This window comes from Callionymus lyra, chromosome 6 (assembly GCF_982586985.1).
Source record: "Callionymus lyra chromosome 6, fCalLyr1.hap1.1, whole genome shotgun sequence".
NCBI classification, from domain to species: Eukaryota; Metazoa; Chordata; class Actinopteri; order Syngnathiformes; family Callionymidae; genus Callionymus; species Callionymus lyra.
This window is the reverse complement of record NC_141823.1, coordinates 252,744-270,808: the sequence shown is the minus strand read 5'-3', so window position 1 is coordinate 270,808 and position 18,065 is coordinate 252,744. Positions and strand designations below refer to the sequence as shown.

The window sequence follows — 18,065 nt, the reverse complement described above, 5'->3', positions numbered from 1 at the left end:
ACAATGATAATAACAACAACAGTAATAATAACAACAATGATAATAAAAACAACAATGATAAAACAACAACAGTAATAATAACAACAATGATAATAACAACAATAATGATAATAGCAACAACAATGATAATAAAAACAACAGTAATAATAACAACAACAGTAATAACAACAACAATGATAATAAAAACAACAGTAATAATAACAACAATGATAATAACAACAACAGTAATAATAAAAACAATGATAATAACAACAACAATGATAAAACAACAACAGTAATAATAACAACAACAGTAATAACAACAACAATGATAATAACAACAACAGTAATAATAACAACAATGATAATAACAACAACAGTAATAATAACAACAACAGTAATAACAACAACAATGATAATAACAACAACAGTAATAATAACAACAATGATAATAACAACAACAGTAATAATAAAAACAACAGTAATAATAACAACAACAGTAATAATAACAACAATGATAATAACAACAACAACGATAATAACAACAACAGTTATAATAACAACAATGATAATAACAACAACAACGATAATAACAACAACAACGATAATAACAACAATGATAATAACAACAACATTGATAATAACAACAATGATAATAACAACAACAACGATAATAACAACAACAGTAATAATAACAACAATGATAATAACAACAACATTGATAATAACAACAACAGTAATAATAACAACAATGATAATAACAACAACAACGATAATAACAACAACAGTAATAATAACAACAATGATAATAACAACAACAACGATAATAACAACAACAGTAATAATAACAACAATGATAATAACAACAACAACGATAATAACAACAACCGTAATAATAACAACAATGATAATAACAACAACATTGATAATAACAACATCAGTAATAATAACAACAATGATAATAACAACAACAACGATAATAACAACAACCGTAATAATAACAACAATGATAATAACAACAACAATGATAATAACAACAACATTGATAATAACAACAACAGTAATAATAACAACAATGATAATAACAACAACAATGATAATAACAACAACAGTAATAATAACAACAATGATAATAACAACAACAACGATAATAACAACAACCGTAATAATAACAACAATGATAATAACAACAACATTGATAATAACAACATCAGTAATAATAACAACAATGATAATAACAACAACAACGATAATAACAACAACCGTAATAATAACAACAATGATAATAACAACAACAATGATAATAACAACAACATTGATAATAACAACATCAGTAATAATAACAACAATGATAATAACAACAACATTGATAATAACAACATCAGTAATAAAAACAACAATGATAATAACAACAACATTGATAATAACAACATCAGTAATAATAACAACAATGATAATAACAACAACAGTAATAATAACAACAATGATAATAACAACAACAACGATAATAACAACAACAGTTATAATAACAACAATAATAATTCTAGTCATGTGTGTCTAGATGCCTGCAGAGCTCTACAGCACCAGGGCAGACGATGCTCAGGGGACGTCAGTAGGGGGCAGCAAACCCCTGCATCGCTTCATCAAGGGCCAGCCGAAGATCATCGGCGTGAGGCGTCACTCTGACTCGTGAAGGTCGACGTGTCTCTCACTCTGCTTGTTCCTCAGATCGTGGTGATGATTCTAGGAGCTGCTTTCGCCGTCGTCTCCGTCGCCGCCACTTTCAACGACCTCAGCATCTGGTCCGTCATCGCTCCGGGCTTCTTGCTGGGCGTGCTGGTACAGACAAGAGCGCCCCCTGCTGCCTCCACACACTCACGTCTTCTCTGCTCTTAGTTTGTCGTCAGTGGAATCCTGTTCGTGTTGACGGAGCACAATCCCACCAAGAAGACCGTGAGTCCCCCAGTCACATGATCGTCTTAGCGTCACATGATTGAGTGTCACATGATCGTCTTAGCGTCACATGATAGAGTGTCACATGATCGTCTGAGCGTCAGATGATTGAGTGTCACATGATCGTCTTAGCGTCACATGATTGAGTGTCACATGATCGTCGGAGCGTCACATGATAGAGTGTCACATGATCGTCTGAGCGTCAGATGATTGAGTGTCACATGATCGTCTTAGCGTCACATGATTGAGTGTCACATGATCGTCTTAGCGTCACATGATAGAGTGTCACATGATCGTCTGAGCGTCACATGATTGAGTGTCACATGATCGTCTTAGCGTCAGATGATAGAGTGTCACATGATCGTCTTAGCGTCACATGATTGAGTGTCACATGATCGTCTTAGCGTCACATGATTGAGTGTCACATGATCGTCTGAGCGTCAGATGATTGAGTGTCACATGATCGTCTTAGCGTCACATGATTGAGTGTCACATGATCGTCTTAGCGTCACATGATAGAGTGTCACATGATCGTCTGAGCGTCACATGATTGAGTGTCACATGATCGTCTTAGCGTCACATGATAGAGTGTCACATGATCGTCTGAGCGTCACATGATTGAGTGTCACATGATCGAGGGTCACATTATCGTCTGAGCGTCACATGATCGAGTGTCACATGATAGAGCGTCACATGATCGAGGGTCACATGATCGTCTGAGCGTCACATGATTGAGTGTCACATGATTGTCTTAGCGTCACATGATAGAGTGTCACATGATCGTCTGAGCGTCACATGATTGAGTGTCACATGATCGTCTTAGCGTCACATGATCGTCTGAGCGTCACATGATTGAGTGTCACATGATCGTCTTAGCGTCACATGATAGAGTGTCACATGATCGTCTGAGCGTCACATGATTGAGTGTCACATGATCGTCTTAGCGTCACATGATAGAGTGTCACATGATCGAGTGTCACATGATAGAGTGTCACATGATCGAGGGTCACATTATCGTCTGAGCGTCACATGATAGAGTGTCACATGATCGAGTGTCACATGATAGAGCGTCACATGATCGAGGGTCACATGATCGTCTGAGCGTCACATGATTGAGTGTCACATGATCGTCTTAGCGTCACATGATTGAGTGTCACATAATCGTCGGAGCGTCACATGATTGAGTGTCACATGATCGTCTGAGCGTCACATGATAGAATGTCACATGATCGTCTGAGCGTCACATGATAGAGTGTCACATGATCTTCTGAGCGTCACATGATAGAGCGTCACATGATCGAGTGTCACATGATAGAGTGTAACATGATCGTCTGAGCGTCACATGATTGAGTGTCACATGATCGTCTGAGCGTCACATGATAGAGCGTCACATGATCGAGGGTCACATGATCGTCTGAGCGTCACATGATCGTCTGAGCGTCACATGATCGCCTGAGCGTCACATGATAGAGCGTCACATGATCGAGGGTCACATGATCGTCTTAGCGTCACATGATTGAGTTTCGCATTATCGTCTGAGCGCCACATGATCGCCTGAGTGTCAAATGATAGAGTGTCACATGATCGTCTGAGTGTCACATGATAGTGTCACATGATAGTGTCACATGATAGTGTCACATGATAGTGTCACATGATAGTGTCACATGATAGTGTCACATGATCTTCTGAGCGTCACATGATAGAGTGTCACATGATCTTCTGAGCGTCACATGATAGTGTCACATGATAGTGTCACATGATAGTGTCACATGATATTGTCACATGATCTTCTGAGTGTCACATGATAGAGTGTCACATGATCTTCTGAGCGTCACATGATTGAGTGTCACATGATCGTCTGAGCGTCACATGATAGAGCGTCACATGATCGAGGGTCACATGATCGTCTGAGCGTCACATGATCGTCTGAGCGTCACATGATCGTCTGAGCGTCACATGATCGTCTTAGTGTCATGTGACCCTGGTCTCGTGTTGACGGAGCACAATCCCACCAAGAAGACCGTGAGTCCCCCAGTCACATGATCGTCTTAGCGTCACATGATTGAGTGTCACATGATCGTCTTAGCGTCACATGATAGAGTGTCACATGATCGTCTGAGCGTCACATGATTGAGTGTCACATGATCGTCTTAGCGTCACATGATAGAGTGTCACATGATCGTCTGAGCGTCACATGATTGAGTGTCACATGATCGTCTTAGCGTCACATGATAGAGTGTCACATGATCGAGTGTCACATGATAGAGTGTCACATGATCGAGGGTCACATTATCGTCTGAGCGTCACATGATAGAGTGTCACATGATCGAGTGTCACATGATAGAGTGTCACATGATCGAGGGTCACATTATCGTCTGAGCGTCACATGATAGAGTGTCACATGATCGAGTGTCACATGATAGAGCGTCACATGATCGAGGGTCACATGATCGTCTGAGCGTCACATGATTGAGTGTCACATGATCGTCTTAGCGTCACATGATCGAGTGTCACATGATCGTCGGAGCGTCACATGATTGAGTGTCACATGATTGTCTGAGCGTCACATGATAGAGTGTCACATGATCGTCTGAGCGTCACATGATAGAGTGTCACATGATCTTCTGAGCGCCACATGATAGAGCGTCACATGATCGAGTGTCACATGATAGAGTGTCACATGATCGTCTGAGCGTCACATGATTGAGTGTCACATGATCGTCTGAGCGTCACATGATAGAGCGTCACATGATCGAGGGTCAGATGATCGTCTGAGCGTCACATGATCGTCTGAGCGTCACATGATCGCCTGAGCGTCACATGATAGAGCGTCACATGATCGAGGGTCACATGATCGTCTTAGCGTCACATGATTGAGTTTCGCATTATCGTCTGAGCGCCACATGATCGCCTGAGCGTCAAATGATTGAGTGTCACATGATCGTCTGAGCGTCACATGATAGAGCGTCACATGATCGAGGGTCAGATGATCGTCTGAGCGTCACATGATCGTCTGAGCGTCACATGATCGCCTGAGCGTCACATGATAGAGCGTCACATGATCGAGGGTCACATGATCGTCTTAGCGTCACATGATTGAGTTTCGCATTATCGTCTGAGCGCCACATGATCGCCTGAGCGTCAAATGATAGAGTGTCACATGATCGTCTGAGCGTCACATGATAGTGTCACATGATAGTGTCACATGATAGTGTCACATGATAGTGTCACATGATAGTGTCACATGATAGTGTCACATGATAGTGTCACATGATAGTGTCACATGATAGTGTCACATGATAGAGTGTCACATGATCTTCTGAGCGTCACATGATAGAGTGTCACATGATCTTCTGAGCGTCACATGATAGTGTCACATGATAGTGTCACATGATAGTGTCACATGATAGTGTCACATGATCTTCTGAGTGTCACATGATAGAGTGTCACATGATCTTCTGAGCGTCACATGATTGAGTGTCACATGATCGTCTGAGCGTCACATGATAGAGCGTCACATGATCGAGGGTCACATGATCGTCTGAGCGTCACATGATCGTCTGAGCGTCACATGATCGTCTTAGTGTCATGTGACCCTGGTCTCGAAAAGCGCTATATAAATAAATATTACTTACTTACTTACTTACTTACATGATTGAGCGTCAGATGATAGAGTGTCACATGATCGTCTTAGCGTCACATGATTGAGTTTCGCATTATCGTCTGAGCGCCACATGATCTTCTGAGTGTCACATGTTAGTGTCACATGTTAGTGTCACATGATCTTCTGAGTGTCACATGATAGAGTGTCACATGATCTTCTAAGCGTCACATGTTAGTGTCACATGATAGTGTCACATGATCTTCTGAGTGTCACATGATAGAGTGTCACATGATCTTCTGAGTGTCACATGATAGAGTGTCACATGATCTTCTGAGTGTCACATGATAGAGTGTCACATGATCTTCTGAGCGTCACATGATAGAGTGTCACATGATCTTCTGAGCGTCACATGATAGAGTGTCACATGATCATCTGAGCATCACATGATCGTCTGAGCGCCACATGATTGTCTGAGCGTCACATGATCGTCTGAGCATCACATGACCGTTTGAGCGTCACATGATCGAGGGTCACATGATCGTCTGAGGGTCACATAACCAAGCGTCACATGATCGTCTGAGCATCACATGACCAAGTGTCACATGATCGTCTGAGCATCACATGACCGTCTGAGAGTCACATGATCGAGGGTCAAATGACCGAGTGTCACATGATCGAGTGTCACATGATCGTCTGAGGGTCACATAACCAAGTGTCACATGATCGAGTGACACATGATCGAGGGTCACATGATCGTCTGAGCGTCACATGATCGAGTATCACATGATGTTCCGTGTGTTTGTGTGTCTACAGGTCACCATGTCTCTGGCTCTCAGCATCATCACAGTGCTCGGATCCTTCTGGACCATCATCATCGTCCTGCCCGACCTCATGCACAGCATCATCTACCGACAATATCACTGGCACGAGAACGGCACCATGACGCGTGACGTGTGGTCGTCGCGCTCGCAGGTTCTCTTGGTTTAGGAGACTAGTATCCAGAGTTGATACTAGTTGATGTTTAATGAAACCAGAGTTGATACTAGTTGATGTTTAATGACACCAGAGTTGATACTAGTTGATGTTTAATGAAACCAGAGTTGATACTAGTTGATGTTTAATGACACCAGAGTTGATACTAGTTGATGTTTAATGAAACCAGAGTTGATACTAGTTGATGTTTAATGACACCAGAGTTGATACTAGTTGATGTTTAATGACACCAGAGTTGATACTAGTTGATGTTTAATGAAACCAGAGTTGATACTAGTTGATGTTTAATGACACCAGAGTTGATACTAGTTGATGTTTAATGAAACCAGAGTTGATACTAGTTGATGTTTAATGACACCAGAGTTGATACTAGTTGATGTTTAATGACACCAGAGTTGATACTAGTTGATGTTTAATGACACCAGAGTTGATACTAGTTGATGTTTAATGACACCAGAGTTGATACTAGTTGATGTTTAATGAAACCAGAGTTGATACTAGTTGATGTTTAATGACACCAGAGTTGATACTAGTTGATGTTTAATGACGCCAGAGTTGATACTAGTTGATGTTTAATGACACCAGAGTTGATACTAGTTGATGTTTAATGACACCAGAGTTGATACTAGTTGATGTGTAATGACACCAGAGTTGATACTAGTTGATGTTTAATGACACCAGAGTTGATACTAGTAGATGTTTAATGACACCAGAGTTGATACTAGTTGATGTTTAATGACACCAGAGTTGATACTAGTTGATGTTTAATGACATCAGAGTTGATACTAGTTGATGTTTAATGACACCAGAGTTGATACTAGTTTATGTGTAATGACATCAGAGTGGATACTAGTTGATGTTTAATGACACCAGAGTTGATACTAGTTGATGTTTAATGACACCAGAGTTGATACTAGTTGATTTTTATTGACACCAGAGTTGATACTAGTTGATGTTTAATGACACCAGAGTTGATACTAGTTTATGTTTAATGACACCAGAGTTGATACTAGTTGATGTGTAATGACACCAGAGTTGATACTAGTTGATGTTTAATGACACCAGAGTTGATACTAGTTGATGTTTAATGACACCAGAGTTGATACTAGTTGATGTTTAATGACACCAGAGTTGATACTAGTTGATGTTTAATGAAACCAGAGTTGATACTAGTTGATGTTTAATGACACCAGAGTTGATACTAGTTGATGTTTAATGACGCCAGAGTTGATACTAGTTGATGTTTAATGACACCAGAGTTGATACTAGTTGATGTTTAATGACACCAGAGTTGATACTAGTTGATGTTTAATGACACCAGAGTTGATACTAGTTGATGTTTAATGACACCAGAGTTGATACTAGTAGATGTTTAATGACACCAGAGTTGATACTAGTTGATGTTTAATGACACCAGAGTTGATACTAGTTGATGTTTAATGACACCAGAGTTGATACTAGTTGATGTTTAATGACACCAGAGTTGATACTAGTTTATGTGTAATGACATCAGAGTGGATACTAGTTGATGTTTAATGACACCAGAGTTGATACTAGTTGATGTTTAATGACACCAGAGTTGATACTAGTTGATTTTTATTGACACCAGAGTTGATACTAGTTGATGTTTAATGACACCAGAGTTGATACTAGTTGATGTGTAATGACACCAGAGTTGATACTAGTTGATGTTTAATGACACCAGAGTTGATACTAGTTGATGTGTAATGACACCAGAGTTGATACTAGTTGATTTTTATTGACACCAGAGTTGATACTAGTTGATGTTTAATGACACCAGAGTTGATACTAGTTTATGTGTAATGACATCAGAGTGGATACTAGTTGATGTTTAATGACACCAGAGTTGATACTAGTTGATGTTTAATGACACCAGAGTTGATACTAGTTGATTTTTACTGACACCAGAGTTGATACTAGTTGATGTTTAATGACACCAGAGTTGATACTAGTTGATGTGTAATGACACCAGAGTTGATACTTGTTGATGTTTAATGACACCAGAGTTGATACTAGTTTATGTGTAATGACATCAGAGTGGATACTAGTTGATGTTTAATGACACCAGAGTTGATACTAGTTGATGTTTAATGACACCAGAGTTGATACTAGTTGATGTGTAATGACACCAGAGTTGATACTAGTTGATGTTTAATGACACCAGAGTTGATACTAGTTGATGTGTAATGACACCAGAGTTGATACTAGTTGATGTTTAATGACACCAGAGTTGATACTAGTTGATGTTTAATGACACCAGAGTTGATACTAGTTGATGTGTAATGACACCAGAGTTGATACTAGTTGATGTTTAATGACACCAGAGCTGATACTAGTTGATGTGTAATGACACCAGAGTTGATACTAGTTGATGTTTAATGACACCAGAGTTGATACTAGTTGATGTTTAATGACACCAGAGTTGATACTAGAAGATGTTTAATGACACCAGAGTCGATACTAGTTGATGTTTAATGACACCAGAGTCGATACTAGTTGATGTTTAATGACACCAGAGTTGATACTAGTTGATGTGTAATGACACCAGAGTTGATACTAGTTAATGTTTAATGACACCAGAGTTGATACTAGTTGATGTGTAATGACACCAGAGTTGATACTTGTTGATGTTTAATGACACCAGAGTCAATACTAGTTGATGTTTAATGACACCAGAGTTGATACTAGTTGATGTTTAATGACACCAGAGTTGATACTAGTTGATGTTTAATGACGCCAGAGTTGATACGAGTTGATGTTTAATGATGCCAGAGTTGATACTAGTTGATGTTTAATGACACCAGAGTTGATACTAGTTGATGTTTAATGACGCCAGAGTTGATACTAGTTGATGTTTAATGACACCAGAGTTGATACTAGTTGATGTTTAATGACACCAGAGTTGATATTGGTTGATGTTTAATGACACCAGAGTTGATACTAGTTGATGTTTAATGACACCAGAGTTGATACTAGTTGATGTTTAATGACGCCAGAGTTGATACTAGTTGATGTTTAATGACACCAGAGTTGATACTAGTTGATGTTTAATGACACCAGAGTTGATACTAGTTGATGTTTAATGATGCCAGAGTTGATACTAGTTGATGTTTAATGACGCCAGAGTTGATACTAGTTGATGTTTAATGACACCAGAGTTGATACTAGTTGATGTTTAATGACACCAGAGTTGATACTAGTTGATGTTTAATGACACCAGAGTTGATACTAGTTTATGTTTAATGACACCAGAGTTGATACTAGTTGATGTGTAATGACACCAGAGTTGATACTAGTTGATGTTTAATGACACCAGAGTTGATACTAGTTGATGTTTAATGACACCAGAGTTGATACTAGTTGATGTTTAATGACGCCAGAGTTGATACTAGTTTATGTGTAATGACATCAGAGTGGATACTAGTTGATGTTTAATGACACCAGAGTTGATACTAGTTGATGTTTAATGACACCAGAGTTGATACTAGTTGATGTGTAATGACACCAGAGTTGATACTAGTTGATGTTTAATGACACCAGAGTTGATACTAGTTGATGTGTAATGACACCAGAGTTGATACTAGTTGATGTTTAATGACACCAGAGTTGATACTAGTTGATGTTTAATGACACCAGAGTTGATACTAGTTGATGTGTAATGACACCAGAGTTGATACTAGTTGATGTTTAATGACACCAGAGCTGATACTAGTTGATGTGTAATGACACCAGAGTTGATACTAGTTGATGTTTAATGACACCAGAGTTGATACTAGTTGATGTTTAATGACACCAGAGTTGATACTAGAAGATGTTTAATGACACCAGAGTCGATACTAGTTGATGTTTAATGACACCAGAGTCGATACTAGTTGATGTTTAATGACACCAGAGTTGATACTAGTTGATGTGTAATGACACCAGAGTTGATACTAGTTAATGTTTAATGACACCAGAGTTGATACTAGTTGATGTGTAATGACACCAGAGTTGATACTTGTTGATGTTTAATGACACCAGAGTCAATACTAGTTGATGTTTAATGACACCAGAGTTGATACTAGTTGATGTTTAATGACACCAGAGTTGATACTAGTTGATGTTTAATGACGCCAGAGTTGATACGAGTTGATGTTTAATGATGCCAGAGTTGATACTAGTTGATGTTTAATGACACCAGAGTTGATACTAGTTGATGTTTAATGACACCAGAGTTGATACTAGTTGATGTTTAATGATGCCAGAGTTGATACTAGTTGATGTTTAATGACACCAGAGTTGATACTAGTTGATGTTTTATGACACCAGAGTTGATACTAGTTGATGTTTAATGACACCAGAGTTTATACTAGTTGATGTTTAATGACGCCAGAGTTGATACTAGTTGATGTTTAATGACACCAGAGTTGATACTAGTTGATGTTTAATGACACCAGAGTTGATATTGGTTGATGTTTAATGACACCAGAGTTGATACTAGTTGATGTTTAATGACACCAGAGTTGATACTAGTTGATGTTTAATGACGCCAGAGTTGATACTAGTTGATGTTTAATGACACCAGAGTTGATACTAGTTGATGTTTAATGACACCAGAGTTGATACTAGTTGATGTTTAATGATGCCAGAGTTGATACTAGTTGATGTTTAATGACGCCAGAGTTGATACTAGTTGATGTTTAATGACACCAGAGTTGATACTAGTTGATGTTTAATGACACCAGAGTTGATACTAGTTGATGTTTAATGACACCAGAGTTGATACTAGTTTATGTTTAATGACACCAGAGTTGATACTAGTTGATGTGTAATGACACCAGAGTTGATACTAGTTGATGTTTAATGACACCAGAGTTGATACTAGTTGATGTTTAATGACACCAGAGTTGATACTAGTTGATGTTTAATGACGCCAGAGTTGATACTAGTTGATGTTTAATGACACCAGAGTCGATACTAGTTGATGTTTAATGACACCAGAGTTGATACTAGTTGATGTTTTATGACACCAGAGTCGATACTAGTTGATGTTTAATGACACCAGAGTTGATACTAGTTGATGTTTAATGACACCAGAGTTGATACTAGTAAATGTTTAATGACACCAGAGTTGATACTAGTTGATGTTTAATGACACCAGTGTTGATACTAGTTGATGTTTAATGACACCAGAGTTGATACTAGTTGATGTTTAATGACACCAGAGTTGTTACTAGTTGATGTTTAATGACACCAGAGTTGATACTAGTTGATGTGTAATGACACCAGAGTTGATACTAGTTGATGTTTAATGAGACTAGAGTTGATACTAGTTGATGTTTAATGACACCAGAGTTGATACTAGTTGATGTGTAATGACACCAGAGTTGATACTAGTTGATGTTTAATGACACCAGAGTTGATACTAGTTGATGTTTAATGACACCAGAGTTGATACTAGAAGATGTTTAATGACACCAGAGTCGATACTAGTTGATGTTTAATGACACCAGAGTCGATACTAGTTGATGTTTAATGACACCAGAGTTGATACTAGTTGATGTGTAATGACACCAGAGTTGATACTAGTTAATGTTTAATGACACCAGAGTTGATACTAGTTGATGTGTAATGACACCAGAGTTGATACTTGTTGATGTTTAATGACACCAGAGTTGATACTAGTTGATGTTTAATGATGCCAGAGTTGATACTAGTTGATGTTTAATGACGCCAGAGTTGATACTAGTTGATGTTTAATGACACCAGAGTTGATACTAGTTGATGTTTAATGACACCAGAGTTGATACTAGTTGATGTTTAATGACACCAGAGTTGATACTAGTTTATGTTTAATGACACCAGAGTTGATACTAGTTGATGTGTAATGACACCAGAGTTGATACTAGTTGATGTTTAATGACACCAGAGTTGATACTAGTTGATGTTTAATGACACCAGAGTTGATACTAGTAAATGTTTAATGACACCAGAGTTGATACTAGTTGATGTTTAATGACACCAGTGTTGATACTAGTTGATGTTTAATGACACCAGAGTTGATACTAGTTGATGTTTAATGACACCAGAGTTGTTACTAGTTGATGTTTAATGACACCAGAGTTGATACTAGTTGATGTGTAATGACACCAGAGTTGATACTAGTTGATGTTTAATGAGACTAGAGTTGATACTAGTTGATGTTTAATGACACCAGAGTTGATACTAGTTGATGTGTAATGACACCAGAGTTGATACTAGTTGATGTTTAATGACACCAGAGTTGATACTAGTTGATGTTTAATGACACCAGAGTTGATACTAGAAGATGTTTAATGACACCAGAGTCGATACTAGTTGATGTTTAATGACACCAGAGTCGATACTAGTTGATGTTTAATGACACCAGAGTTGATACTAGTTGATGTGTAATGACACCAGAGTTGATACTAGTTAATGTTTAATGACACCAGAGTTGATACTAGTTGATGTGTAATGACACCAGAGTTGATACTTGTTGATGTTTAATGACACCAGAGTTGATACTAGTTGATGTTTAATGATGCCAGAGTTGATACTAGTTGATGTTTAATGACGCCAGAGTTGATACTAGTTGATGTTTAATGACACCAGAGTTGATACTAGTTGATGTTTAATGACACCAGAGTTGATACTAGTTGATGTTTAATGACACCAGAGTTGATACTAGTTTATGTTTAATGACACCAGAGTTGATACTAGTTGATGTGTAATGACACCAGAGTTGATACTAGTTGATGTTTAATGACACCAGAGTTGATACTAGTTGATGTTTAATGACACCAGAGTTGATACTAGTTGATGTTTAATGACGCCAGAGTTGATACTAGTTGATGTTTAATGACACCAGAGTCGATACTAGTTGATGTTTAATGACACCAGAGTTGATACTAGTTGATGTTTTATGACACCAGAGTCGATACTAGTTGATGTTTAATGACACCAGAGTTGATACTAGTTGATGTTTAATGACACCAGAGTTGATACTAGTAAATGTTTAATGACACCAGAGTTGATACTAGTTGATGTTTAATGACACCAGTGTTGATACTAGTTGATGTTTAATGACACCAGAGTTGATACTAGTTGATGTTTAATGACACCAGAGTTGTTACTAGTTGATGTTTAATGACACCAGAGTTGATACTAGTTGATGTTTAATGACACCAGAGTTGATACTAGTTGATGTTTAATGACACCAGAGTTGATACTAGTTTATGTTTAATGACACCAGAGTTGATACTAGTTGATGTGTAATGACACCAGAGTTGATACTAGTTGATGTTTAATGACACCAGAGTTGATACTAGTTGATGTTTAATGACACCAGAGTTGATACTAGTTGATGTTTAATGACGCCAGAGTTGATACTAGTTGATGTTTAATGACACCAGAGTCGATACTAGTTGATGTTTAATGACACCAGAGTTGATACTAGTTGATGTTTAATGACACCAGAGTCGATACTAGTTGATGTTTAATGACACCAGAGTTGATACTAGTTGATGTTTTATGACACCAGAGTCGATACTAGTTGATGTTTAATGACACCAGAGTTGATACTAGTTGATGTTTAATGACACCAGAGTTGATACTAGTAAATGTTTAATGACACCAGAGTTGATACTAGTTGATGTTTAATGACACCAGTGTTGATACTAGTTGATGTTTAATGACACCAGAGTTGATACTAGTTGATGTTTAATGACACCAGAGTTGTTACTAGTTGATGTTTAATGACACCAGAGTTGATACAAGTTGATGTGTAATGACACCAGAGTTGATACTAGTTGATGTTTAATGAGACCAGAGTTGATACTAGTTGATGTTTAATGACACCAGAGTTGATACTAGTTGATGTGTAATGACACCAGAGTTGATACTAGTTGATGTTTAATGACACCAGAGTTGATACTAGTTGATGTTTAATGACACCAGAGTTGATACTAGTTGATGTTTAATGACACCAGAGTTGATACTAGTTGATGTTTAATGACACCAGAGTTGATACTAGTTGATGTTTAATGACACAAGAGTTGATACTAGTTGATGTTTAATGACACCAGAGTTGATACTAGTTGATGTTTAATGACACCAGAGTTGATACTAGTTGATTTTTTAATGACACCAGAGTTGATACTAGTTGATGTTTAATGACACCAGAGTTGATACTAGTTGATGTTTAATGACACCAGAGTTGATACTAGTTGATGTTTAATGACACCAGAGTTGATACTAGTTGATGTTTAATGATGCCAGAGTTGATACTAGTTGATGTTTAATGACGCCAGAGTTGATACTAGTTGATGTTTAATGACACCAGAGTTGATACTAGTTGATGTTTAATGACACCAGAGTTGATACTAGTTGATGTTTAATGACACCAGAGTTGATACTAGTTTATGTTTAATGACACCAGAGTTGATACTAGTTGATGTGTAATGACACCAGAGTTGATACTAGTTGATGTTTAATGACACCAGAGTTGATACTAGTTGATGTTTAATGACACCAGAGTTGATACTAGTTGATGTTTAATGACGCCAGAGTTGATACTAGTTGATGTTTAATGACACCAGAGTCGATACTAGTTGATGTTTAATGACACCAGAGTTGATACTAGTTGATGTTTTATGACACCAGAGTCGATACTAGTTGATGTTTAATGACACCAGAGTTGATACTAGTTGATGTTTAATGACACCAGAGTTGATACTAGTAAATGTTTAATGACACCAGAGTTGATACTAGTTGATGTTTAATGACACCAGTGTTGATACTAGTTGATGTTTAATGACACCAGAGTTGATACTAGTTGATGTTTAATGACACCAGAGTTGTTACTAGTTGATGTTTAATGACACCAGAGTTGATACTAGTTGATGTGTAATGACACCAGAGTTGATACTAGTTGATGTTTAATGAGACTAGAGTTGATACTAGTTGATGTTTAATGACACCAGAGTTGATACTAGTTGATGTGTAATGACACCAGAGTTGATACTAGTTGATGTTTAATGACACCAGAGTTGATACTAGTTGATGTTTAATGACACCAGAGTTGATACTAGTTGATGTTTAATGAGACTAGAGTTGATACTAGTTGATGTTTAATGACACCAGAGTTGATACTAGTTGATGTTTAATGACACCAGAGTTGATACTAGTTGATGTTTAATGACACCAGAGTTGATACTAGTTGATGTTTAATGACACCAGAGTTGATACTAGTTGATGTTTAATGACACCAGAGTTGATACTAGTTGATTTTTTAATGACACCAGAGTTGATACTAGTTGATGTTTAATGACACCAGAGTTGATACTAGTTGATGTTTAATGACACCAGAGTTGATACTAGTTGATGTTTAATGACACCAGAGTCGATACTAGTTGATGTTTAATGACACCAGAGTCGATACTAGTTGATGTTTAATGACACCAGAGTTGATACTAGTTGATGTTTAATGACACCAGAGTCGATACTAGTTGATGTGTAATGACACCAGAGTCGATACTAGTTGATGTTTAATGACACCAGAGTTGATACTAGTTGATGTTTAATGACACCAGAGTCGATACTAGTTGATGTTTAATGACACCAGAGTTGATACTAGTTGATGTTTAATGACACCAGAGTTGATACTAGTTGATGTTTAATGACACCAGAGTTGATACTAGTTGATGTTTAATGACACCAGAGTTGATACTAGTTGATGTTTAATGACACCAGAGTTGATACTAGTTGATGTTTAATGACACCAGAGTTGATACTAGTTGATGTTTAATGACACCAGAGTCGATACTAGTTGATGTTTAATGACACCAGAGTCGATACTAGTTGATGTTTAATGACACCAGAGTCGATACTAGTTGATGTTTAATGACACCAGAGTCGATACTAGTTGATGTTTAATGACACCAGAGACGATACTAGTTGATGTTTAATGACACCAGAGTAGATACTAGTTGATGTTTAATGACACCAGAGTTGATACTAGTTGATGTTTAATGACACCAGAGTTGATACTAGTTGATGTTTAATGACACCAGAGTCGATACTAGTTGATGTTTAATGACACCAGAGTAGATACTAGTTGATGTTTAATGACACCAGAGTCGATACTAGTTGATGTTTAATGACACCAGAGTTGATACTAGTTGATGTTTAATGACACCAGAGTCGATACTAGTTGATGTTTAATGACACCAGAGTTGATACTAGTTGATGTTTAATGACCCCAGAGTTGATACTAGTTGATGTTTAATGACACCAGAGCTTCATTGGTTGATATTTACTACCCCCTGCTGGTCACGTGTGAGAGCGTAGACACCAGTTTCATGTTCTGTGTCTCCAGAAAATGACCATCACTGTGGAGGCCATCTTCCTCTTCTACTGTGTGGTGGGCGTGGTCATCTTCATCATCATGTCTACTCTGGCTGGGACGGCGCTTCGCTCCTCCAAGAGTCAGGTAAATATCTACCCTCTACTCACTGGAACCTCTCAGACATGCTGTGTCTCCCCCTGCAGGCCATCATCATCATGTCCAGCACACCTGCTCAACAGGTGGAGCGAGGATGACGACCTCTGAGCATTGAGCTGGAAATGTTGTTCTGAAGAATGTCTTCTCTGCTCCCAGCTAGCCAGGTGTACACACACACTTTACTTTGTTTGTTTTCAGACAAACTCTAACCTTTGACCTTTGAATAAAGAAATGATGGAAATGTCTGGACATTCTTTACATTTTTAGACGTGTTCAAGAACATCATGAGATGTGTTCAAGGACATCATGAGATGTGTTCAAGAACATCATGAGATGTGTTCAAGAACATCAGGAGATGTGTTCAAGGACATCATGAGATGTCTCAAGAACATCAGGAGATGTGTTCAAGGACATCATGAGATGTCTCAAGAACATCAGGAGATGTGTTCAAGAAAATCATGAGATGTGTTCAAGAACATCATGAGATGTGTTCAAGAACATCAGGAGATGTGTTCAAGAACATCATGAGATTCAATTCAATTCAATTTTATTTCAAGTGTCTCATCATAACAAAGTTATTTCAAGACACTTTACAGTTGAAATAAAACTATAGTTAATTAATGAAAAACAGATCAATTCAACAAAGAGCAAGAAGAGAAACACTGTACAGTGAACTATGAAGAAACCTGGAGCAGAACCAGACTCATTGTTGACTCCTGTTTGACCGGCTGGGAGGAAGGATGGGGGGGTAGACAGATGGATAAGGAGAGGAGTGAGGGAGGATATAGTGAGAAAAAAGAGGAGAGTGTAGGAGAGTCCATGGAGGTGCTGGAGAGAACTGATGACGTGGTGAAGATCCTGGATCAGCAGCAGCTGTGGAGGTCCTGGAGCTCCTGAGAGAAATAAAAAGGTGTTTAAACAGGTGATGAATGTAATGAAGAAAAGAAGGATAAACAGAGCTGGTGTCTAAAACTCTCCAGCATTCTCAGCCTATAGCAGCTAAAGATAAACAGT

At 37.9% G+C, this 18,065-nt stretch overlaps 1 protein-coding gene across 1 annotated transcript in view; it reads left to right on the top strand.

The window, feature by feature from the left end:
* Positions 1 to 17,292, top strand: part of LOC148076138 (uncharacterized) — a 30,989-nt gene extending 13,697 nt beyond the window's left edge. The window contains exons 2-7 of the mRNA XM_087793104.1: positions 1,541 to 1,648; positions 1,708 to 1,818; positions 1,876 to 1,932; positions 6,350 to 6,508; positions 16,926 to 17,039; positions 17,099 to 17,292. Coding sequence (XP_087649230.1) covers positions 1,541 to 1,648; positions 1,708 to 1,818; positions 1,876 to 1,932; positions 6,350 to 6,508; positions 16,926 to 17,039; positions 17,099 to 17,149 — 600 coding nt within the window. The 3' untranslated portion in view covers positions 17,150 to 17,292. The remainder of the gene's footprint in view (positions 1 to 1,540; positions 1,649 to 1,707; positions 1,819 to 1,875; positions 1,933 to 6,349; positions 6,509 to 16,925; positions 17,040 to 17,098) is intronic.
* The last annotated feature ends 773 nt before the right edge of the window (positions 17,293 to 18,065 follow it).